A 26337-nucleotide genomic window follows, 5' to 3' on the forward strand; every position below is an offset into this window, starting at 1 on the left:
TATATCAGCAATGTTTTAATTATTTAATTGTTGGCAAAAATAATCTAATAGACCATTATAAACATTTATATATGTTTATATAAAAGGACGGAATATATATGTTCTATTTAATTAACATTTGAGTGATCTGAAAACTACTATATTCCATGAATGACAGAATATAGAACAGAAGCTAATTATTCCATATATATATATATATAATTACTTCAAAATATTATAGTATCCCAGTTTTAGAGTGAATCTTTAAGTATGTCCTTCTTTGGTACACAATCATTCTTTTATTCATGAAAAATCATCAAAATTTGGTAATTTATAGTCTTGTCAATATAAAAATGTTAATAGTTGCAGATTATAGAAGTTAAATGTAGTGTGATTTTCTGAACAAAAAAATACATTTGACAATATGAATATTGAGTATTATTTGAGCATAACTGTAAAAATAAACACTGAAAATTATGTTCATTTTGAACTTTTTTGAATATACCATTTTTGCAAAATAACAGTTGTTACATAGGAAATAACTAGATTTAATAAAACAATGTATGTTTATATTAGTATTACTTTAAAAAGGCTTTAATTAATTTTTCTGTACAGATTGAAAACAAAGCAGGGACTCTAGTTCAAAGCAATTCATCCCAGGAAGTTATGTTTAAATGTAAAAATTTCTACAGCCTTCCTCCAAAATGCACAATGAAGAAGAAAATGTATAAAAACACTTATAAGTAAGTGATATATAAAATAAACTATTTAATTTGAAAAGTAAAATCATATGCCTGAAGCTTTAGGTATCCTAGAATAATTTACACATGCTGTAATAAGTCATTTACATAAAGAAAAAAATCCGCACAATTTTCTTTTACATAGTCCCAATCAAGATATGGACTTCAGATTTTCTGAGACTTTCATGAATGTACTATCACACTCCTGCTCTCTGTTCACTTAATCATTTCAAAGAACATGAAGTCCTAGAGAAAAACAAAATACAGAAATGAGTTTTCAGCACGAAGCAGAGATCAGCTCTCAGATGCATAAATGCTAAGGGATCTGAAGAAACAAAATAACATACTTGCTAAACAAGAAAAACCAACTGTAATAAGTAGATCTAGGAAAAAGTGATAGCTTCAACTTTCCAGTTTGAAGGCACTTAAATCCTACAATTCTGTTCATTTATGGATACCTGCATGAACTTAAGTAATTCTCAGGTAATTTCTGCAAGTTTCACTATTCTTCATGCTTCTTAGAATGTTCTTCTTTCAATCTTTCTGCCTCAACTTTTTGAACTCCTTCTTTAGTAATATAACTTGTGTTGTGACTGCACCTGGAGTTCCATGTACAATTTTTAGATTGTTTCAGGAGAATGACAGCCATCTTAGACTTAGAATAATATCTTAGAATTCTGGGGCCCAATTTCATGACTTCTCTTCCAAGCCTGTCTCTCTCTGTTCCTCAGTTCGTCTTATTCCATCAGTTTCTAACCAAATCTTCATCCCTATGACTTCTAGATTGTATGGATTTTAGCTCTCTCACATCTGTCATTTTCCTTTATCCCTTTATAAAGAAATAACTGAATCTTTATAACCATTCACTTGCAGTTGCACTAATACAGTTGGTCATCAGGATTTATCATTCTAAAATTTGGATTTATAATTATTTTTATTTATACATAGCTTAAAACTAACCAGTTAACTAAACAATTTGTAGTATCTTCCCAAGGTCTATAAGAAGTTGCCCAATCTACCCTATATTCAGTTCCTAATAACCCCACTCCAGTATTCTGGACTGGAGAATTCCATGGACTGTATAGTCCATGGGGTCACAAAGAGCTGGACATGACTGAGGGACTTTCACTTCATAACCCCACCACCACCCTCCAGTCCCGTATCTCATCTAACCAGACATCACTCTCTCTGCCCTATATACATCATATCTTTGGTTATGGTGTGTAAACCTTTGGTTAAACAGTTCCCCAAGATTAAGATTACAGTTTTCTTCTCATGTGAAATAAACATTTGTTGAAAGCACAATTTTTAAACAGAATTGTGGTTATCTTTAAAATTTTATATAGAAAATCTTGTCTATCCCAATTTAGATAGAATAGCATAATAAAGTCCCAGTGACTACTCACCCAGCTTAGTTCACCGATTAATCCATCCCTTATGTCCCCCTGGCTTCACTGCCCTTATTTAAAAGCAAATCTGTGATAAATAACCATATCATTTTGTACTGAAATACTTCAGTATATACCCTTAAAAAATACGGACTGTTTTGTTTTTGCATAACCATAATAACAACATCGTTTTAAAAACCTTACTAATTCATTAATATCATCAAATAGCCAGTATTCACATGTGCAGGAAGGTCTTGTAAATGTCTTTTTATATTGGTTTGTTTAAATCAGTATCCAAACACAGTCTACAAACTATATTGAGCTGATGTTTCTCTTTTCCTTTTCATCTTCTGATATTTGTTTGTTGAAGTAACTGAATCCTTTTCTGTATGTTCTCTCACTTTCTAGTGTTTTGTTTTGTTTTTTTTTCTGATTGCTTCTGCATGTCAGTGTTTAAGATATTAATTTAGTGGCTCCAAACCTCACTTGCATTGCAATCATATGACAGCTTGAACACTTGATGGCTTGGTTCCATCTCCAGATTTAGTTTACTGGATCTGGGTCCAGTCCTGACGGAGGGCTTGAAAAAGCTACCCAGGTGTTCCTACTGTGCAGCTAAGGTGGAAAACCACTGCTCTGTCCCCAGAGACCCTGACACTGGCCACATACGGAGTCATCTGGGGGGCTACACAAATGTTTAATGGTGTGCTTCTGACTTAGTTAAACTGGGGTATGGCTTACTACTAAAAACTTCCTAATTTAATGTGAAGACAAGTTCAGAATCGATGCTGCATTCCATATATTTCCTCTCAACTGATAGCTCCATCCAAGACTTGATCAAATGTATATTCTTACTGCAGTTTGTATTTCTGTATTAGACGGTTTAATAGTGAATAAGGAAGGAATTTCCTTGTTTCACTGAGACATATTTCATTTAAACACACTAGAAGATCCAAACTCTTCTCCAAAGTACCAATGTGGGGTTTTTTGTTATTGGTGGTGGTGGTGGCTGTTTTTTTTAACCACTAAAACCAGAACTTCTCCTTAACATGTAAGATCCTTCTGTTACCGTGTGAAACTACAGACTCTCCAGAGAGAAGCTAGTCACCTGTGAACCAAGAGTAGCAGAAGAAAATGGAATTTCAGAGCTAAGATTAAACAGGACCACTTTCGATAAAACCTACAAATTTAAGGTCATTTAAATATATAAAACTTAAAAAACTATTTCAGAATAAAACTAGAGAAGCCATCTGTGCCCTAGATCAGCAGGAGTAAACTTACAATGAGGAAACACGCGCCAAGCATCACTGCCTTCATTTTCACATCAAGGTCTAACGGGAACTGGATGCCAAAGTTATCAGCGTCTGTAAATAACTCTCGAACAAGGCCAGTCCAGTGCTTGGAAATCTTGCCAACCACATACTTATCATCAAGAGATTTAACCTAAATTGGAAAGAAAAAAAAAAAGGACAAAAACTTCTAGCAAACTAACAAAGCTACTTTCCAAGTAGAAGTAAAATGAAACCACTATTAAAATTATATGCCATTCATAACTGTGAACATTATATTACTCAGTAGATGAAGGTAGATTCCTATGTTTATTTACAGATTGATTTTAAAAACTTTATTTGCTACAGAGAACTAATATGAAAGTAGTTTAGCTGAAATAGTTAACGTTTTCTATTCTCCATTACAATATACAGTAATATATTAGTTGAATCTATCCAAAATAAAATTCAAGCAGGAAAAGATACAACTATGAAATTATTCTTTGAATGAAATTTCTAAAGCCATCTGGTGGGGGGAGCAGGTAATAAATGAAACTCTAATCTGACTTCAGCTTTAAGATTAGCACAGAAAGTTGACACAGGTTGAGTGTTTAAAGGTGACGGAAGGACTCAGGAAAACATAAAAGGCCGAGAGGCTGGAACAGAGGACTGGCAGTTTTCAGTGAAGTAAAGTAACCAGTAAGTAATTTGATGGGATGCCCCAGGTCAAGGCTCGGGGTAAAACTGGACAACAGAATGGGACTGAACAATAAAAGAGGAAGGATGTATGAAACAAAAGAACTCCAAAACAAAGTTTTTCTAATTGTATGTTTCTATCTGAATTAAAGCCCAGGCCCATGGTAAAGAACGGAACAGCTTATAGCCCATGGAATGCCCCTCACAACGTGGGCATCCGGGGGCTGGACGTAGCCCACACTCGCCAGGGTATTTATAGGCAGGGCTGTATCCGAGCAGGCAGGGAAGCGTGCTTTTCAGATGTGCACGACGCACCACGCATGCTGGCAACATTTGAAGCCCTCTCTTAGGCTGAAACCAGCCACTAAATATGGGAGATGAAAACCACTGACTCATTTTATTTGGATTTGAAGCCCTCTCTTAGGCTGAAACCAGCCACTAAATATGAGAGATTAAAAACATTGACTCATTTTATTTGGATGTAGACAGTTAAGCTCTTTAAAAACATGAAATAAACTCCTCCTATGAATGCTGTGATAGCCTGGGTTGCTGTTCATCAAACAGTCGTTTCAGTGTCCTCCCTCTGAAATTGGTATACTTCCCTGCTCACTGAAGTTAAGACGCGGCCACGTTCCTTGTTTAACCAATGGAGGCTTAATGGATGTGACACCAGCAGAGATCTTAGACAGCAGAGATCGTGGCCTTGGTCCTGCTCTCCAGTGATCAGCCACTAAAAAAGCATGATCCAGGCAGCTGCTGTTGATGCAACTCCAGAGCGAACATACCTGGGGCAGACCTGAGGCCAACTTATGGCCTAAGTCAGGCCCATCTGTCTAAGCCTAGGTATGTCCTCCAGACGCAGCTGACCTTGAGATCCATAAGCATGAGGATAAATTCCTGTTTTCTTAAGCCACTGGGTTTTAGGGGCTGTTCGTTGCGCTACAAAAATTCCCTAGTGCACACTCGCATGCTTCATCTGCTAACAGCTGTCCTCTAAACATCTATACCTTACATTTTATTTTTAGTTTAATTTTTGAAAAATTTTAAATGAAATATACAGAAGATAATTTATCAGCCACCACAATCCTACTACTAAACTTACAAGATATTAAGATTTCCTTTTTTTCTTTTTGATTCCTATAGAAAGGAATTTAAAAATTCACCAAAAATTTATGTAAGAAGTAGAATATATAAATTTTTAATGGAAAGGAACAGAAAAGCATATACGGATGTACAACTGGAAAGTCAATAGGACTAGATGATTTTTAACTAAATTCTAAAAAAAAAATTTTAAAACAAAAACCTATATAATAAAATGATTTCAATTTCTAGAAATAATAAACATATTATATTACTATTACATTGATTAACTTATAAATTTAATACAAATAACTGATAAACTATTCTAAAAGGAAATCTACAGGTTCATTATAAGGGGGCCAGCCCTACTCAGTTTTAGAATTTGTCCCTTCTGTAGAAATTGTCAGGTTTAACAGATTTTATGCTTATACAAGATAGTTGTGGTATCAAGATTAAGTTTTATAGTTGTTTGACTTTTAAGCATTTGCATCCAATTAATTTGGGCTGTAAGTCTGGGCCCCATTTGTCGAAAAATTGCTGAAATGAAGTTTCTTGAGGTAGTAAATACACAGATAAATTGTGATTTCTAATTACTTTAATACAAGGATAAAGGACAGATCATAGAGAAGCATGGTAGGGTAGTACCTCATATATTATTGTTGTTAAAATTCTCCTTGCGTAGTTGGGCTTTTTGTAGGAACTCAAAGATGCCAGAGATTCTGAAGAGGGCTTAGAGCACTGATAGCTTGTGTTTCAGACTAAGGAAAGACCATATGCTTTGGAAACCAGACGTTAATGACTAGGTTAATGTTCCACTCAAAAGGGATAATATACAGTGCCTCTACACAGAAACCACCATGTTTAAAGTTTATTAACTAGGAAAGCAAAACCTATAAACATTATCACATGTCTTACCTCAAAATGAACATCTGCACAACAGCTGCAGGCAACACATGGACCAGAAATTCTTAGCACATCCTCTCGCCTCTCATTTTGAACTGTAAACTTTGGCAGGCAAGGGTGCCAGGTCTGAGTAACGTAACCTACTGGGACACCAGGAGGAGCCTGGATTTCTATCTACAAAAGCAAAAGAATATATAAATTGTTTGTCAGACACTGCTCTAAGCACCAGTTAACTCACTCTATGTCCTTACCAGGTTGCTACTATTACCCCTATTTATAGAGTCAGTAAGGGGGGAACAGAGAGGTAAATTAACTTGCATCAGACTCCCCAGGGCGAAGTGGAAGAGAGGAGACGCCAGCTCAGGGAGGCCGCATGCCCCGCATCCACTCTGGAGTACTGCTCTATCCGTCTCGTATATTTTAAAATTTCCATACTTATGAAAAATGTCTAAATTATTAAGAGCTATTTTTTAAACTCCTTTAAAAATAGGGGTTTAGATGTATGGACAGAGTCCTGATCACTGGAGCAATCTTCAAATAAGGTCAGTAGTGCTAAGACAGAAACAAGATGGGGCCTGGAATCTTGAAGCTGAACCTCAGCTCCGCAACCTTGAGAGCATCTCGGCATGTTCATGTGTAACTGAGGACTTCCTAGATCTGTTTATTATGGCCAATCATATGCTAACCTGCTCTATAAATTGTAAAGCATATTCTATCAAACTCTGTTTTACCTCAGCTATTCTTGAATATTATTATATATAAACTAATTGACTTGGAAAACAAAATAATTCAGCGTGAACAACTTCAATTATCCTTTCAAAAATCAGTGCAGTATTAGACATCAAATGCCCATGTGCTTGTAGTTCTGTCTGCCCGGCTCTCACAGCGACCTGTGTGGACGACTGAGCAGCCCGGCAGCACTGGTCTCAGGCCAGTGGAGGTACAGGCGAAGGTCAGCTTCCTCTAACAGCTTCCTCTGCGCCCGGGGTCCCCCCGAGACCCATGCTCTCTGTCAGAGGGCTGTCAAGTGCTATGGAAGAGACACCTGGCCTTTACGGGCCTGAAGGTGCTCACAACTCGCCCTGTCCTGTAGTAGGAATTACAGGAACTCAAATATACTACTTTTTCAAATGGAGAACTGAAAGACACAGGAACTGAAATTTCTCAGAGGGAGCCTCTACTAGGGCCACTCCCCGCGTGTGCATTCGTGCTCAGGCACGTCTGACTGCGTGTCCCTAGGCTGCAGCCCACCAGGTTCCTCTGTCCATGGGGTAGTTCAGGCAAGAACACTGGAGCGGGTGGCCATTTCCTACTCCAGGGCGTCTTCCCAGCCCAGGGGCTGAACCTGCATCTCTTGGGTCTCTTGCACTAGTGGGCAGGTTCTTTAGTTGTGTCAGACTCTTCGTGACTCTATGGGCTGTAGCCCACTGGGTTCCTCTCCCCATAGGATTCTCCAGGCAAGAATACTGGAGTGGGTCGCCATGCCCTCCTTCAGGGTATCTTCCCAACCCAAGGATGGAACCCAGGCCACGCACATCTACCTGCATTGGCAGGAGGGTTCTTTACTGCTGGAGTTACCTGGGAAGCCCTGCTTAGCTCCCTGCAGGTTGGCTAAAATTATGTGATGAACATGTGTGTCCTCTTCCTCACTCTTCTGACCACTTGCTACTGGGATGGTATTTGAGGATATTCCCTATGGGGCTCTCCTCTGGCTTTGGCCAGGCCCTCGTGGTCATTTCAGGTGAGGGATGTGACCCACGTGCCCTAATTCTCAGCTCTCCCTGAAGATCAAGAAGTCTGGTCTCTGAGCTCTGATCCCAGCCCGGAGGGCACACTGTTCAGGGAGGTGCGGCTGACGGCTTACTCTTCTCCACCTGCCTCCTTCCTACAAGTTACTCTCGAGCATAAACTAATAGCTGGTGAACCACACCTTTAAATCTCACTTTATTATATAAATTCACCGATAAGGTGAAAACTCCTACAGGACCACTTTGCAAAGTATTTGTGAATGTTACCGTTAATCGCTCACCCACCTCTTGCAGGCAGCAGGGACAGCAGCAGCAGGCACACCGCAGTGGTCTCTCCAGAGTGATGACTTCTCGGCCCAGGTTATCAAGGATCCTCATGGTGAAAGGCCTAGAAGGCCCCCAGCAATTTCGAGTACAGCAATCAGTATCCTCTGATGCAAAGTAGACCCTCTGTCCGAGGCTGTTCTTAATTTCATATTTGTTTCTAGTTTCAAAACCTGTGAGGACTAAAAACATAAAAGAGGGACTCATTATGACTACAGTATTGAAACAATAATCAGTCTATCCTAAGATGCTATAGTGTCTAGCTACACCGTTTTTAGATGGCACTTCATTTAACACAGGAGGAAGAAAAGGAAAGGTGTTTAGGAATGATCTAAATATAGAAAAAAGGTGACGGGAATGGAGGAGAGGGTATTAGAGCACAGAGAAATGTGGAGTTTCTATGAGACACAAGGGGTTCCCAGGTGGCACAGAGGTAAAGTGCCAACCAATGCAGGAGAAGCAAGAGATGGGGGTTCAATCCCTGGGTCAGGAAGATCACCTGGAGTAGGAAATGGCACCCTACTGCAGTATTCTTGCTGGGAAAATCCCATGGACAGAGGAACCGGCAGGCTCCTGTCCCTGGGGTCGCAAAGAGTGGGACACAACCGAGCAACTTCACACACGTGCACACGCCCGTCCACAGCCCTCGCTGGCTGAGTCACAGGGCACCAGCGGTCATCCAAATACGGAGCAGTCAAAACCAGAGGCAAAATTCAGTCCCTCATATTGGTGTGGATGGATCTAGATGAAGATGTTCTTCACAAGTTCCATCACCATGACCTCCCTTAAGTGTCTTTGCTATGCCTTAGACAGACCCTGATTCTGCCTTTAAAAGAGCCACCCTTTACTTCAGTATCCACCTGTCAAATATTTTATGTAAAAAAGTTAAAGTAATCATGAAATGGGATCTATTACCTAAGTGTTTCTTAAGTAGATTAATCTCTAACTTCTTCAGCTTGTTTATCTGTAAAGTGAGATAAGTGAGCTTACACAATCTGTTTCTTTCTAGTTACTTAAAAAATGAAAACAAATAAAAGAATTCTACGGTTTTGTCTTTATTGTCTCTTAAGTTTTGAACTGGGACATGTACTAGTGTCCTGTCATGTCTCAGGTGCTAAAAAATGAACTGAGTAATCTTTTCTCTATACTATTTATAATGTTAAAATATAAACTTGCAATTTAAGACAAAAAATAAGAAAATTAGATATCCTTTTTAAAAAACTGAAGAATTTATAATTATTAAATTTGAAATTTATATTTCATGACTAATGCATATATATTTTTTCAAATATATATAAAACTTATAAATCTGAAAACTATAAATGGAGTGCTATATAATGTACAGTGTCTGATTTTTTGGTTTTTATAATATCAAAAATAAACCCTACAATGAATCATTAAAAAAAAACTGAAAATTCAAATTATCATACTCTTTTCCAGAGAAAATATAGTATAAACAAACTAAAAAAATGAAAACATTATGAGACTCCCGGGTGGTCCAGTGGTTAAGACTACGCTTCCACTTCAGGAGCTGTGGGTTCAATCCCTGGTCAGGGAACTGAGATCTCAGGACCAAAAAAAAAAGAGAACATTAAATTTCTAACAGTGAACATCACAAGTGATTTAAGTGGAATAAGCAACAATTATATATTCTAACCAAATATTAACCATATTACTATAGTAGTACAATTCACTTTATTATTGCTATCAGTGGTAAAGAACTTTGCAGAGATGTGAAGAAAGATTTAATAGATATATTCTAAAATCTATTAGCGTTTTCACTGAATTGTCTGTAAGGAAAATACATCGGTGCGTGAATTTACCCAGGTTCTCTTTCCCTGGCAGCAGTCCTGAAACATCTACTGGCTTTCTTAAGTTTCCTTTGCCCCTGAGGAGCTCTGGGCCAAAGGAAACAACTGTAGGAATCAGGCCCCATTCATAGGAGCAGCAGGACACTCTAGGAAGTCAGGCGTGGCTGACTGGTCAGCACCCTTCAGTGTGGAGGCCCTGTGCCAAGGTGATAATTCATAGCCCGTGGAACAAAGGTTTTATAGTGCTCATCTGAACTCCCAAGAAAAACCATGGACAATAATGAGGTTTTCCAAAACATCCCCATCCCTCCAAAGTCAAGAGTTCATCTACTTTGGAAGTGTAGTAACTGAACTACTGCATGTGGCTCTTTGACAATCTCAAGCTCATCACAAACTGGGGGAAAAAAAGTTGAAGAGATAGAGGTTAGGGTGGGTTAGAGATAGAATCACTGAAGTGATTTCTAGAGAGAAGATTGAACAAAAGTAAGTTTTGATTGGTTTCCTCCCAAGTCATGGTCTGTATCATGAGGACAGATGTCCAGCTTAATGTTATTTTACCACTTGACTATTAATTTCAAAAAAATGAGCTGCTGATGATCCTTATCAGGATTATCATTATCACAGATAATGGTTTTTAAAACCAGGTTTAATTTCAACATCACTGAAAGTGTTATATCTGTGTTTGATGATATGCTTTTATCTGCATAAATGTCCTCTCTTCCTAGAAATATGATAAATACAATGAATATATACCTTCCAGAAGTTCCATTTGCTGATGAATCAATAGCTGATCTATCTATTATAGGAAAAAAAAAAAAAAAAAAGAGCTGTAACCATGTTATTGAGCCAAACAAATTAACATCAGTGTTTGTATATTTTAAAAGAATGTATATAATCAGTTATCAACATTTATCAATACTATCAATAGTTAATAACTGTTTATTTCACATCTAGGTATAAAATTAAAGTTAGTATATTTTTAAAAACTACTGAAATGTGTTTATTTTTAATGTGGACAAATTCAGGGCAAACAAAATTGACTTACACTGGAATCCCTATAAAATTAGAAAAAAATGTTCCTTCCAGAAAGGGCCTAAGAAATATTAAGACCTTTTCATCCATTTAAAGAGCTTTTTTCTACAAATAAAAACACTTTTCTTTTAAAGTGTGCTTGATATCATTTGTGGTAGGTGATGACTTCCCCAAATATACTGTAAGGGCTTAATTTTTCTTTAAAAAAATATACTTAGGGTATTTCTTCTTTTTTTTTTTTTTTACTTAGGGTATTTCTTAGGGAATTTAAGAACTACCAAAATTCTTATAGTATATGCTGCCCAAGTGCATTATGGGAAATTAGTGCAGAATGCAAGAGAGACAGCTCATTTACTGAAAACTAACTTACCAAATTTCTAATGGCAAGCAAATACTAAACCTCACATTGCTGAGGTAAGCCGTTATGCTGTACATTAAAACCCAGGAATGTTTTTTCCTTATTGGTAGCATTAATAAAATTGGGTCTTCCAAAACACAAGAGCAACATAAAAATGTAATTTTCTAATTATTATAAAAGGTAGGTCATATTATACACAGGTTATTAACTCCTTTCTTAGTACCACTTGTGGAAAATGAACACTAAATTGAGTTTGATGTTTCTTTCCAACTCCTGGAAAATTATTCAGTGTTGGGCAGTTTTCAGAGCCAAGGTCCCGGAAATAAAAACTTGTTCCTACTTCCTGTGCATTTTGATGTTGAGCAAATTATGTAACTTCTCTGGACCTAAGTTTCTTCTTCTGTAAAATGGTGATAATTATAATACTTACATATCACAGAATTTTTTAAAAAGAATTAAATGAGTTAATACATATATTATACTTAGGGATAAAGCATGGAAAAATAGTGCTTACTAAAGGTTTGATATTGGCTGTTACTGCAGATTATATTCAAGATCATAGAACACACAATTTCCTAAAACATTTGCATTTTGCTGTAAAAGTAGACCTGACCTAGAAGAATTAGAGTAATTTGATAGTAAAGTTGTTTACTGTTTCACACTTTTGTGAATTAGTCAATTGTTATTCTCATTAAGTAAACTGGGAGCACAGTTTTGTTTTTAATGAGTGTTTTAGGTATTGAATTACCTGAGTTAAATACTCCAGTCCCGGTGGGCAGTTTAATGGAGGCAGTGGTGCTGGCATCCATGATACCTGGGTGGGCTCACCTGGGTGACTAGTCACTGGCTGGTGTTGGACAGGGAAGCCAGCTGGGCCAGGACTTGCATAACCAGCTGGTGGCACTGGATAGCCAGCCTGGGGGCCAGGACAGCCAATATATCCCGGAGGTCCTGAAATACGAACATGGGAAATAATTCGTAACTGCACAGAAAAATGCAAACCAAGTCTTTTAGGATCACCCCGGTTGTCTACAAACTACAATTCCTACTCAGAAATCCTGTAGAAACAGGATTCTAAGATAATGTTAAATCTTAAGATATTTAAGATTCTTAGGATTCTAAGATATTTTTATCTGTCAGTGATTTTTCATTGAGACATCTGTGATTTCATGTCCACTCCTATTTTGAGGGTTTTAGGCTCTGTGTACAGAGTTGCCACACAGACTTACCCTCATCATTCAAAACTCAGATGAAAATATGCCTGAAAACCAAGGAAGTAAAAGAAGGTCAACAAACAATCTAGAGTCAGGTACATAAAACTTCTGAAATGGCTTCTTGAAAAAGGGGGATGGCATTGAGTAGAAAGCCCAGAACAGAGGCTCTGAGTCAGCATTTCTGTAGCCAGGCCACCTTGTGAAAAAAATGGTTCTAGAATTCTAACAAGTGGCGTCTCCTACACGTGTAGATTTGACAGCAGTTTTGTCCCTTCCTTGCATACTCGACATCTGGAGACCCTTCTGGCTGTCACAGTTGGAGGGCAGAATTAGCATCAGGTGGGTAGAAGCCAAGGGTGTTGCTAAATAGCCTAAAAGAACAAGAACAGTGCCTGAAAAAAAAAGAACTATCCTTCCGAAAATATCGTGGTGCCTTTGTTGAGAAACCCTCATAAAGAGGTAAAGGCGTGTCATTGCTTCCACTAGTCCAGATACCCCCCCTGGGTTAACAATTTGCCTAAAGTTTGAACCCATGGTGTATTCCATTCCTAAAACTCTCCACATAGGGGAAAAAAAAAAAAAGTTTATTATGATACTTATGTTCCACATTTAAATTTCACAATTTAGCAAGTCTCTGGAAAATACAACTTGAGAATCAAGGAAGGTAAAAACTTCTAGCAAGCAAAATTGTCTCAAGTATTTATTAAGCACAGTAGAGGAAGAAATTCAATAGGTATTTATTCTATTCCACATGAATTTGTGATTACAAATATGAAGCTTTGTAACTTTATAACTTAAATGGTCTACAGAGTAACTGTTCCATAGGAATGTAATGTAACTTCAAAGAAATTACTGTGTCCTACAATATTTTAATAGTTGTTTGTTGTTTTCAGTTGCTAAATCCTGTCGGACTTTTTTGCAACCCCATGGACTTAGCCAACCAAGCTCCTCTGTCCATGGGATTTCCCAGGCAAGAATACTTAGTGGATTGCCATTTCCTTCTCCAGGGGACCTTCTCAACCCAGAGACTGAACCCATATCATCTGCATTGTCAGGTGGGTTCTTTACAATTGAGTCAGCCACCAGGGAAGCCTCACCCATTAGGTACTGTCTGTAATATTAACATATCTATTTTTAAACAGCACTGACTATAGTGCAAAGATCAAACCACAAGAAGCCAGTGAGGGAGAGATGTGAATTAACTGGTTACATTATTAGCATCATTAAATCCTCACAGGATTCTTTGAGAGAATAGTTATTTTCCAAATCAATGGATTAAACAGACATATGGAATTACCTGAAATAATATTTCATTTACTTAAAGCCCAACTGATTTAATATATTACAAATATAATAGCAAATACTTGTCATTTATTAATTGTAAAGCATTGTGCTGGGTGTTTTACACATAGTCTCATTTAATTTTCAGACCACCTGAATTAGAAAATATTATGCCCATTTTATACATAAGAACTGAGGCTTGGAGGTACAGCAACTTGCTTAAAACCACTACACAATGATTAAATACAAAAGCCAGAACTTGAAGCCTGATCCTGTCTCTCTATGCGATCCAGTCTCTCTATGACTGTTTTTGCACTTGCATAATGGGGATAATGAATAGTATTTACCCTGTTAATATTTCCTGAGAACTAAACGAGTTATTCCACAATCCATCACTGTTGTTAGCATCATTATCATAAAAGACCTGTGCTACATGAGCCTTAGACTTGAGAAATAAAGTTGAGCTATTTTTCTCACAAGCTCTCCAGTCTGGTTATAACCTAATTATGTACCATCTACTGTTATTTAGTCATGGGTGGATTAAAATATCCCCCAAGTGCTAATAATTCTCTAAACACCAACCATATAAAAATTTCAAGTAGCAGTTCTCAGCCCTGGCTGCACGTTAGAATCACCTGGAAATTAAAAAATTACTAATCCCAGGGTCCCACAACCAGAGCCCCTGCTTCAGTTTTCCTGGGATGGTGCCCTGGTACTAGTGTTTTCGACAGTTAACAAGTAGTACTTAAGCCGAGGCACCTCTGAGAGCGATCATCTTAGAACCTCGGCAGTCTTTCTACGTCACATTTTTTTTAAACACAAACATCGGGAGGAGATCAGGCTTCACTGAAAGGCTCCTGGCTAGACAGCTAAACTAGTCCCTCAGTTCCAAGCAGATGTGTTTGCTCAGAGTAGAATACAAAATGTGTAAACCCTTGTGGCCAAACAGGATCCCTTTTGATCCTAAGTCCTGGTCTCTCAAAAGTAGATGCCTACTTGCAAATGAACTCTGCCATCTGGTAAAGTTCCGGAAATGCTGATGACTGTTTGTCTAAATGAAAATCTCTGAAGTCTTCTAGACAGTGGTTCAAAAAAAAAAAATATATTCCTTGGTGTATGTAGTGATATGACTCAGTTATTTTCTTAGAAAGGCAAGGCACAGTTGAGTATGTATATAAAAGTAAAGCTTTCACATTTCTGTATGTTTCAAAATGAAAGTGAGAATTATCCCAGGTAGCTATGTTTCTGATGAGTGAAGCTTCCATGCTTAAGCAGTTATCTCTTTTTCATGACAATCACTGAACACAATTAACTCCAGACAATAAATAACTCAAAAATACCCAGAGACAAATCTCCTAAATATGATTGAATGACCATAATTTTCAGAACAAATTGAGAATCAATAAAATCTGTTACTGAATATGTATATTTTGGTTTTCAATTTACATGAAAACTTATATTTCATATGCTGTCAACTCACTACTGTTTTTACTATCCTGTATATAAAAAAATATTTTAATGATCCTTATGATAACATATGATCAAAGAAAAAAATCAAGTACTACACTGTCAATTTCATTATTGCCCCTTTAATAAAAGACACTACTAAAATACACACAGAGATAGGCACACACATACAGACACACACACGCACATCCTTTGGGGAATGTCCATACTGGTAAATTTTGTTTTGTTTTTTTTATTCTTTAAGCAAACGTTTACCTGGGAATGCTGCTGATGGATATTCAAGGGGATACCCACCTGTTAAATTTGTTCCTGGGTGTGGAGCATTCATTTGCACATCTGTAATTCAACAAAAGGTAAACATACCTTCTTAAAAATATATATACATATCAGAAAAATGCATAGTTCTTAGATAATTTCATTTACATGCTCTCGTGTTGTATTGAAACAGTGTGGATTCTTCACTTAACAAAAGTTGTGCCGGTTATCAAAGGTAATTTGCAGTCAAATCTTGGTTCAAACAAATTCTCTTTGAATAAAATAGCAGCTAAGTTACTGGGACTGAATTTCTATTTCTCAAAAAAGTTTGATGAGTGTTGTCTTCCATATTTTGATTTCGTTATGAGGAAAAAATAGATTGTTTTAAAACCACACATAGACTGTGGAGAAACAGATACATGAAACTAGTTGGATATGGGTTTGGTAATGGAAGGATTATAGGTGACTTTAAAGCTATCTGTAATTGTTGCTATAAGAATTATGTTTTAAATATTCAAAATTATACATGTACTTCAGTATTTAAATATCCTTTTAATGCTTACTCTGGAACTACCCCCATTAAGTTTATACCATAGGGAATTCCCAGCATTTGACTGATTCTGACTGACAAAAATCATAACTGAGTTAATTACAATAAACAAACATACTACGTTTTGCTATCCGCTAATCAGTGTGCTTTGAATAGTCTCAGTGTATGCACACATTTTTCAGCTTCCCATCTCTTCATGTTTGCATCTGTCTAATCCTCCCGTAGCGACCGCCGTGGCCAGAAAAGGAGTGTTTCCTAGCATGTCCTCTGTCACCCCGCAGTCAGGTTCAGGGGCCACACTGGCTCTGCCTTTATGGAATTTATGATCTAGCAGACACTCCGTTTATGCAACATTCTCCTTTCTTTCCTATGGCTTATTAATTGTAAATTCAAAATAGTTTAGTTTTGAATAATGGGGACATAGCATGAATGTAGAAGAAAAAGTTGACCAGACTTTCAATCTGACACATTTCCTGTATGTTTCTCTATCATGTGTCTTGAAAGACCACTCAGGTCATGTAATTTCACAGGAAGACTGGGTTATGCCCCACTCCTACCCCCTTTTTTTCCCATTATTGGCTTCATAATAACTTCAGCTGAATGGAGTCGATGCATACTGTGCAAATTCAGGCAACAGAGAATCCTCTACTTGAGTTAAGGCTTTTCCCCATACGGACCACAGCATACCCCAAATCATCACACATCGCTGCAATATCACAAGTCATTCTGTCCTAGCCGTCTTTCCTTTTTTTGCCCTGGCTTCAGGTGGGTGGGCCAGCTCCAGTTCTCCAGCTCCCCAGGCTCTGCCCACAGCCCCTCACAGGGTAAGACTCAACAGACCTCGAGGAAACACACTGCAAGTGTGAGTTAGAGACCCATCCTTAAATGGCATGTCGCATTTTGTCACTTCTTACCAGGTACTGCTGTTTGAACAACAGTAAGTACGCACACAAATCAAGGAGCTGACAGATTCAAGAAATTAGGTGGCTATAATCTCTGGGGTTTCAGTATCAGAGCAACAATCCCAGTTTCAGGAATTCCAGGGGGAAGTTATACAAAGAAAAACAATAAGTGAATGGGCAAGTGTTCAAGTGGATCAAAGAGCAAATGACTTATGGATGCATTTCTGCATTTGTGCAGTGCAACTCAGAATAACTTAAAAAATCATAGGACGTTCATATTGTCAACAAGTTATTTTATTGTTATTTCTCTATATCAGTGTGTGTGTGTATATATATACACACACACACACACATATACATTCTACTTATGTACACATATACACACAAATTCATATATTTGTATATATGAAACTGAAGTTAAAAGGTAATTATGACCATGACCCAATCAATTTTTTAAGTGATTTGAAGAATCTTAAAGCTTACAGCAAAGAAAATAGCTTAATATTATATGAATTTACATTTTGAAAGCTTTTAGTATTGTTAATTAATATAGCATATATTAAGAAAAATCATGAAACATTGTGAAAGAAAGTCAAGGTTTCTGGCCCTAAAGAAGACCTGATATATGAAGCAAGGCTGGCATTGTGGTAGAGACAAATATCTCTTCGGTTATCTAAGTAAAGATAGAGAAAAGAGATCTTTCTGAAGACAGGATTTTTTTTTCCCATTTGATTTTTTTCTCTTCAGAAACTTAGATTTTTTAAAAGACAAAGTCTTTTATTACATGTTTGGCCAGTATTCATCTTACTTAGAATTTTCTTGAGGAAAAAAAAGCCAGAAAATAAACATTTATTTAAACCTTTTCAAATGTGCATTTTATGAGATATATATTGGGGATGTATCTGAGCATTTTATTACAATGTCCTGGCATATTAAATCCATTGTTTATTAAATAATATGACTTGAATAGTCTTTTTTTTATATATAAAATGTACAAAGAAAAGGGAAACCTGATTCAGATGAAGTGTAATGTTACATATTTTCCAGTAAGCCTAAATTTCATTATTTTAAGCCCAAGATTTCATAGGTTTATCTAAGGCTTTTTTATTTTTAAAGGGAAAGTTAGTGGTAGTGGATATTTGTGTACATCTTCTCTATAGTCAAAACACTGCCCCAGACTGCGGGTTCTGGAACATAAACAACACAAACCAAATTCTGTTCTTTCAGAAACTGAATAAAACATTTTGACAAATAACACATTAACAAGAGATTTAATATTATAGGAGTTAAATAAACACTTAGATTACTTACTTTGTTTGTCCATGATTTAACCAGTTCTGAAAAAGAAGACCTGATATAAATATATAGGTCAAATATATGTAAAAGGATACCCAGAAACTATATACACACAAGATACTCCTCTACTCATCTAACCATTGAGAATCTGGTCATTTGAACCCTTCAGTCTTGACTCTCTTTCCCACTGCTGTGTTTCTGAGTAGGATTTTAGAAATTGTGGGTCAGTCCAGGATGGTGAACGATTTCTAAAAATCTTGGGAGGAGACGGTTCAAAGAGGAAGGAAGACAGAAAAGAAACACTGTGAGCCCAAGGCCCTCCAGTTAAAAACGTGAGCCTTCCAACCTACACAACCTACAGGGAGCACGCAGTCCAGGACCGAGCCACAGTCTAGGCTCCAGCTGGGGTCCAGCATGAAAAGGAGAAAGTTCAGCTCCCAGGTCACACTACTGCAGATATCTCTGGAATTCCCAGGCCCTGAGGATAGTTTCTGCCCAGTTTGAACAGCAAATTTGAGAAGGTCTGACCTCCTGTTTGTATATCAATAAATGATTTTTAGCCTAAAAACATACACTCAGAGGTTGGAGAAGCTGTTTTTGTCTTCTAGTGACTTGATCCCATCCTAGTCCTTCCCACTATTACCTAGTCACTACTTTTTCCATCTCTCCACCTTAAATCCCAGCCCCTGTATGCATATTAATTATAATTAACACATTAAGCCAAAACTTGCTACTTGACTGTTTTATCTGGACCTGCACTAATGTGAATCAGCTCAGCCCTTTCCAGGCCTTCTCCCGTCTCTGCTGCCCCTTTAATAACTCCAACTACCGTGCTACCCTAGATGAGGAGTAAAAGTCAACTGATCCTTCCATATCCTTAACTAAAATCTGGTGTTCCCGAGAAGAAACCACATCCTTCCTCTCCTCTTCCAAATTACTGATTTGTCATTGCCTGCCATAAGCATAAATTTTAATAATACAGCAAAGCTCTTAAATATATTCCAATTATAGTCACCTCTTAATTATATATACTCAAGAAGTTCAGTAATGGGTTTTCTTGACCTTGGAATAAATTAAAAAAATATGTTTCTTGTTGCAGTGTTGACTTTCTGGATTCTCTTAGAACAATAATAACCACTGTTAGCATTAACTAGTCAGAAACCAAGTGCTATGGACCTCCTCAGGCCAAAAGAACAAAAAAATTAACATCTTATGTTTTTCTGCAGTTATTCTAGAACAGTGAACAATAAACTGAAAAACAAATGTAACAAACATATGCCAAAAGTTTTCAAAAACCATATTAGTGTTTTATGTTCTATCACATGAAGAACTAAAAAAGAAGACTAAATTCTTATATACAATAAGCCATGCTTACTTTTGTCAACACTCATTTCTGTGATCAAAGAGTGCATATTAAAATTCATACTCATTATCTTCAAGTGTACTAAGTTCCTTAACATACGTAAAAATTTAAAACCTAATAAATTCTGGAGTAGAAATGGGTTCAGTTCAGTTCAGTTCAGTCACTCAGTCGTGTCTGACTCTTTGCGACCCCATGAATCGCAGCACGCCAGGCCTCCCTGTCCATCACCAACTCCCGGAGTTTACTCAAACTCATGTCCATCAAGTTGGTGATGCCATCCAGCCATCTCAACACACTAGACTAAACAGCTCAAGTTTTTACCTTACACTGTTTCTCACAGGATCACTTTATAAATATGATTAGTTTTTTAAAAATGTTATATGACTCTTTAATCAACTAAGTAATTTTACGGAAGTACTGGTTCAGTCATTCTTCCCTTTCCTAAAAGGCCAGAAGGAAACTCAGTTCAAGGAAAAATCCCAAATAATACCTGGAGATATTATTTTTAGAATTAAATAATTTATTTTTATGAGAAAATCACTGAATTAGTAAAAAAAAAAAAAAAATCATTGTTTCTGGAGGGCAAGTCTATCATTTGAAATGGAAAAAATTGTTTCAATTTACAATGTATTTCTTATCATTTTGTTGTTTGATCCTGGGAAATCCAGTGTCAGTTAGAAACAAAGAATGTGCTAAAAACCAATGCTGTGCATCACATTAGAAATAGTTGGAGGCTCTTAAATAACGGAGAAATAAGTTCCCAAATCCTTGCCAAATGAGTACTAACTATGAACATAAGGGTGTTTACCTTTCATGAAGCCAGAGATAATTCCCTCCTTACACAGAAATCCAAGGAAGGGAAACTTAAATAGACTCAGAGCTAATTTGCTCATATTTACATTTTCCCTTCCTACCAGGTCACATTACTTTTGAGTCTTAACCTATAGCTTTGTGAGGATGAGTATCTGTTGGTAAAATGACAACAGAACAAAATCTGGGTCCTCAATTTCCTATAGGTTTTAGAAGTTTCACAATTTCATAATATCTCAAGCAGGAAAAATGGTATGTCATAAGCTCTGGTACAAAATGTGAAGTAACAGTGGAACCGTTACATGTGCCAGGTAGAACAACATATTTGTGGGCTAAAGACATCCACCATGTTCATCCCTGTCTGGTCTCCTTTGCTGCTTTAAGGATCTTTTGGTTTTTTCAAACTTAATGTTTGAGAATGTTTAATGATATTAAACATTGATTAGTTTACTAGATTTATTAGATTACTTAGTTGATTAGTTGTTAATGACATTACAAGATATAACGTCACTCAGGTTTGGAAATGACTGGGCTGTGTGTCCTGGATGAATTAATTAGCTAATTAATTCAATATAACTTTTAAATAATGTCTTCCATTAACTTTTAAATAATGCTCCTAGTAAGAAACAAATCACAGAAAGGCTTCCAAGAAAATCGTATTTATCTTGTAGTGGTAAAAAAAGATCTCTAATGAAATCATATTATATACTGCACCACTGGAATCATAACTTCAGGGCAAAGACAGAACTTCAAATTATAATTGGATTACTACACACTCCTAATCTGTTAAATGAGAGCATCTGAGGAAATTAAAGCATCATACACGATACACATATAAGCATATCTCTGTCAGATTTATTCTATCAGACCTATTCTATTGGTGCTCTGGGATATTAATCATAAACCTCTTCTACCAGGAAGAAGGAGAAATAGTGCAGCTCATACACAGTTATGTTCCCACAATTCATATTCCAGGAAACCCTTTGACCCATCTCTTGGGGTTCTGAAGGTTCTATCTTTGTGTCAAGAAATACTAAAGTACAACCTGCAATTCAAAGGGGAAATGTCCCTAATTTTTGAAAGATTCTAAAACTACTATGCCTATAAAGTAGGCATTAACTAGATTTGGATTACTTATCCAAATCCACTTCTTAGTTGCCTAAAACCAAGCCAGTTAACATTCTTCTCCAAGTCCCAGGATGGGAATATGTGTTATTATTTTAGGAAAACATTACTGCTCTAAGCACAGTCCCAGAATTCTATATCCTTAACTTCCTATGAATAAGTGAAAATGAGGTACTAGACTAGGGGGGGCGCAGTTTAAAATCAACCAGGCTAGAGAGATGTGTGTGTGTGTGTGTGTGTGTGTGTGTGTGTGTGTGTGTGTGTGTTGGGTGTGTGTGTTGGGGGGGCAAGGCATTGAGGCAGGGGGAACTGAATGGGTAGAAGTCCTGTGGCTGGAGTGAGAGAGCTTGGTTCATTCAAGCTTATGAAGATCTGTGGGTGGCAGAGCAAAGAAGGAGAGATCATTAGACAAGAGGATGGACAGGTGGGCAGGGAGCAGTTCTTATAGGTTTTCTGTCTCTCTAAACTCTCAAAAGCCAGCACATGGACTGTCAGGACGAGATACTTAACTGGTGCTTGTTGATTCAACAGGGTGATCAGTATTATTTCACTCCCTTCAGTCAGAAAGAACAGTTGTGAAGGTTGGCAAACCTGTGACTCAGCCAGCTTACCTGATACTTCTATCCAACTGCAGAAACCTACTCATTTCCCTTTCCATTTATTTTCCATTTCTTTGTGCTTATTCAGCATTCAAAGCCCTACAATCCTCACACTTGGCCTGGTGCTATTAAGAGAAAGTTCTGTTGTCAAGAAAGTTCCAGGAAGAACAAGGGTACTCTGAATCGCCTGATACTTCCCACCAAGCAAGTGACACCTACATTAACCATGCATCTCAGATTGTTAAACTAGGAGAAATACTTCCTGCCTGTTCCTGGAACAGGGAAGTGGCTGTGCCAGGACTTGCTGGAATAGCCGTCTAAATAAACCACATGGGAACCAGACAGTGAGCCTGGAGAAGCAGGGGCTTGGTCAGATATTAAAAGTGATAAATCTAACGTTACTGAGCATATTCTGCAGTGCCAAAGTTATACATCATACTCTAACTCTTGTAACGTTTGATCGTCACCCAATTTCAGATATGAGCCAAGAAAGGAATGTGTAGGAGGAAAGTGCCCAGGAGTCCACAGATACCAAGTAGTACAGACACGTTCAAGTCGGGCAGGTGGATTCCTACTTTACCTTCTACGTGATAAACCACCTGTCTTGGCAATTCTTCCTGTGTTTCAGGGTGCCTAGCACAGTTTTGGCTCCAGCCACAATCCTAATTAATACTTTCTGTTCAAAGACAGCTAGCAGGCTCTGTTAATCGTTCCTCTGATTTCCCTCAAATGCTGGCAGATAACCCTTGAGTCCGTGTTCTGGTCATGATTCAGCGCGGCTCCCGGTCGTTAAGAGATGGACTAAGCTAATTCGAACCTACAAGGCGGTTTCAGGCAGGAAACACCTTGACCTTGGAAAGATTCTGAGACTGGCGGGGATGGGACTGGGACGGGCGGCCCCGGGCTCAGTCCCCGCTCAGCTTCGGCGGTCGCTTTCCTAGGCCGCTGGGGCCCCGGCCCCCACCCGTTACCCCCAATCTCGGCGCAAACGCAACCCGCCGGCCCTCGCGCCCCTCGCCCCCAGCGCCCCTCCGCCCAGCCTGCGCGCCCGCGCCCGCGCCCGCCCACCTGTCGGCACCGCTGTCCGGCGCTGCCTGCGGGGAGAGGAGCTCGGGGAACTCGGGCGCGGGGCCGGTGCTCTGCTTCCGACGCTCGGCGCTCCTTACCCGCAACCTTGGCTGGAGAGAGGCCCAGGCTCCCGAGAGACGTCGGCGACGAAACCCGTGGTTTCTGGTTTCGTTTCTTAACTCCTGGGTAACAAAGCGGTTCCCGCCCTCTTCCGCCCTGGGCGCTTCCTCGTCTCTGCACGAGACCTGGGGCTCGACCGCCGCCGGGCGCGGCGACGGAGGCTGTCGGCTCCTTTCCGTGTCCCCAGAGAGGCTCCAAAACCTTGGGTGCTGAGGCTCAGGGCCGCGAGGAACTGGGAGGCCGAAATCAGCTGGAAACGTAGAAAGTCGTTAACCGGCAGTGGCCGCCTCGGGGGGCCCCGGGGGCGGAGTTCAGCGGAGTCCCCTTTACCGTCGCCTTGGCCGACCTCTGTCCCCGAGAGTCCCGCGGCTTTCCCGCGGGGAAGCAGAGGGCAGCAAAGAGCACACATGGCCACGAGCCGCGTTTGTTCGTCTCTTTAAACACGCCTTTTTCTGCTTGGCTCTCTGCTCTCTCTGCTCCTCTCCTCTCTCTCTTTCCGCTGAATGACGCTTAACTCCTTTGAAGAGCCCAACCAACCAGGTCCTTGAGAATGTTTGCTGCTAACAGCGCTCCTACTAGCAAACAGGCACACGAAGACAATATTTGTTAAAATGAAAGATTCACTGTTGTTTTCAATTCACACTTTTATTTACCAAAGTGACACATGACCTTCTAAACTATTAAATATGGAGAAGTGAGACGTACCTTGCCTTTTAGCTCTCTGATTGCTAATTGTCTACTGCAGAAGGAGTAGGAAAACTGTGGAGATCCAGTCCGTTGCATTACAATGTTATTTTTCAACCTTCCCTCTTCTATGAATATTGTTCTTGAATCTCTAGACGTCCTGTTTTCTTTCAACAGAAGAAATCTCCATCTTGCTTGCTGCTGCTGCTAAAGTCGCTTCAGGCGTGTCCGACTCTGTGCGACCCCACAGACTGCAGCCCACCAGGCTCCTCCGTCCACAGGATTCTCTAGGCTAGAATGCTGGAGTGGCTTGCCATTTCCGTCTCCATCATCTTGCTTAGGGTTGGCTTATACCATTGCCACATTCTCTCCATGGCAGTAGAGAATGAGGGTTGGTGCTTAGGCCTCTGAATATGGACTTCCAAGCATTTCTCCTTTTGATCTATAATTTCAGCTTTCTTCACACTTTTGTTTGAAACCAGGAAGTCTTCAGTCTCTAGGACAGTCTCTCTGGGATTCTGTGGTGCTAAGTTGGATCTCTTTCTTCTAACACCCCTCTTTACACACTATAACTTCCTGTTATAAAATAGTTACATCTGCCTCTTCCCATTTTCTCAAACATGTTAAGATTTTATTCCCCTCTATACAATTTATGGATATAAGAGTTGGACTGTGAAGAAAGCTGAGTGCTGAAAAATTGATGCTTTTGAACTGTGCTGTTGGGGAAGACTCTTGAGAGTCCCTTGGACTGCAAGGAGATCCAACCAGTCCATCCTAAAGCAGATCAGTCCTGGGTGTTCATTGGAAGGACTGATGCTGAAGCTGACACTCAATACTTTGGCCACCTCATGTGAAGAGTTGACTCACTGGAAAAGACCCTGATGCTGGGACAGGCTGGGGTCAGGAGAAGGGGACAAGAGAGGATGAGATGGCTGGATTGCATCACCAACTCGATGGACATGAGTTTGAGTAAACTCTGGGAGCTGGTGATGGACACGGAGGCCTGGTGTGCTGCGATTCATGGGGTCCCAGAGAGTCGGACACGACTGAGCGACTGAACTGAACTGAACTGAAATTTCTAATCCATTCTTTAGACATAGGGATGATGCAAAGTATTGTGTTAAGAAATTAATAATAAATTTATTTTTGATTGTGTAGATGAGAAATTCAAACAATTCAGGATAGATGCTAATACATTTTTTAAGCTTGTAATTTAATGAAAGCTTTTAAAATGGAAGTAAATATCCAGCATTGATTTTATTTCTTTTTATTCATTTCATAAGGATAAATTTCCAGGTGGATTTTGAGGTCAAAGTGCTTGATCATTTTAATTCTCCTTGTGTATCAGGCAAAAATGCTTTCCAAAATAATTGTACCAAATTTGCTTCAGCATGTAAGAGACATGGGTTCTATCCCTGGATCAGGAAGATCCCCTGTAGGAGTGCATGGCAACCCTTCCAGTATTCTTGCCTGGAGAATCCCGTGGACAGAAGAGCCTGGCAGACTATGGTCCATAGGGTTGCAAAGAGTTGGACACGACTGAGATGACTTAACACGCATGTAAGCATTTATTTATACTTCTACTTATAGAATGACTTATATGACAAATTAGATTTTTAAAAATGAAAACTGATATGCATGGTGTTATTGGTTTAAGGTAGATGGCTAAAATATTATTCTAATCATACAAAATAGTTTTGATAAGTCTATTCTCATATGTAATTTTTAAAATAATACATTCAATTAAAACTCTTTCTTACAAACATATATACAAACCTTACTTTGGTATGCATAATATTAAAATATAAATCAATAATGAGAGCATAAGTATTTTAAAAAGGAAAGTCAAACAGTTCCATATAGTTGTCATTTATATAAGGATTTTACCTGTTGTTCAATCACTAAGTTGTGTCCCTCTCTTTTCAACCCTATGGACTGCAGCACACCAGGTGTCCATGTCCCTCACAATCTCCGGGACTTTGCCTAAGTTCACATCCATTGAATCAGTGATGCCATGCAACCATCTCATCCTCTGTTGCCCCCCTCTCCTCCTGTCCTCAGTCTTTCCCAGTATCAAGGTTTTTCCAGTGAGCTAGCTCTTTGCATCAGTGGCCAAAGGATAGGAGCTTCAGCATCAGCATCAGTCCTTCCAATGAATATTCAGGGTTGATTTCCTTTAGGATTGACTGCTTTGGTCTTCTTGCAGTCCAAGGGACTCACAAGAGTCTTCACCAACACCACAGTTCAAAAGCATCAATTCTTTGGTGCTTAATTTT

At 38.6% G+C, this 26337-nt stretch overlaps 1 protein-coding gene across 4 annotated transcripts; it reads right to left on the reverse strand.

Annotated features, from left to right (window-relative positions):
* Positions 1-23477, reverse strand: PLSCR1 (phospholipid scramblase 1). 4 transcript variants are annotated; one of them, XM_061168067.1, is made up of 9 exons: positions 23356-23477; positions 18308-18333; positions 15584-15625; positions 12076-12278; positions 10691-10733; positions 8088-8308; positions 6067-6228; positions 3389-3550; positions 1-965 (listed from the first exon to the last, which is right to left on the reverse strand). In XM_061168067.1, exons 2-9 carry the CDS (start codon positions 18318-18320, stop codon positions 936-938), a joined length of 876 nt encoding a protein of 291 aa, XP_061024050.1. In that variant the 5' UTR covers positions 18321-18333; positions 23356-23477; the 3' UTR covers positions 1-935. The 4 variants fall into 4 exon arrangements, with proteins under 4 accessions (XP_061024050.1, XP_061024049.1, XP_061024051.1 ...); XM_061168066.1 differs by having other exon boundaries at positions 23258-23397; XM_061168068.1 differs by having other exon boundaries at positions 18308-18347; positions 23258-23370.
* Between the last annotated feature and the right edge of the window lie 2860 nt (positions 23478-26337).

The sequence above is a fragment of the Dama dama genome, chromosome 19 (genome assembly GCF_033118175.1).
Source record: "Dama dama isolate Ldn47 chromosome 19, ASM3311817v1, whole genome shotgun sequence".
NCBI classification, from domain to species: Eukaryota; Metazoa; Chordata; class Mammalia; order Artiodactyla; family Cervidae; genus Dama; species Dama dama.

Excerpts from the sequence above, each read along its gene's own strand:
- PLSCR1 (XM_061168067.1), bottom strand. Across the intron at positions 10,734-12,075 it reads GACTGGAGTATTTAACTCAG|ATAGATCAGCTATTGATTCA; the intron begins GTAATTCAATAC and ends TTCCTATAATAG. Across the intron at positions 8,309-10,690 it reads GCAAATGGAACTTCTGGAAG|TCCTCACAGGTTTTGAAACT; the intron begins GTATATATTCAT and ends TTATGTTTTTAG.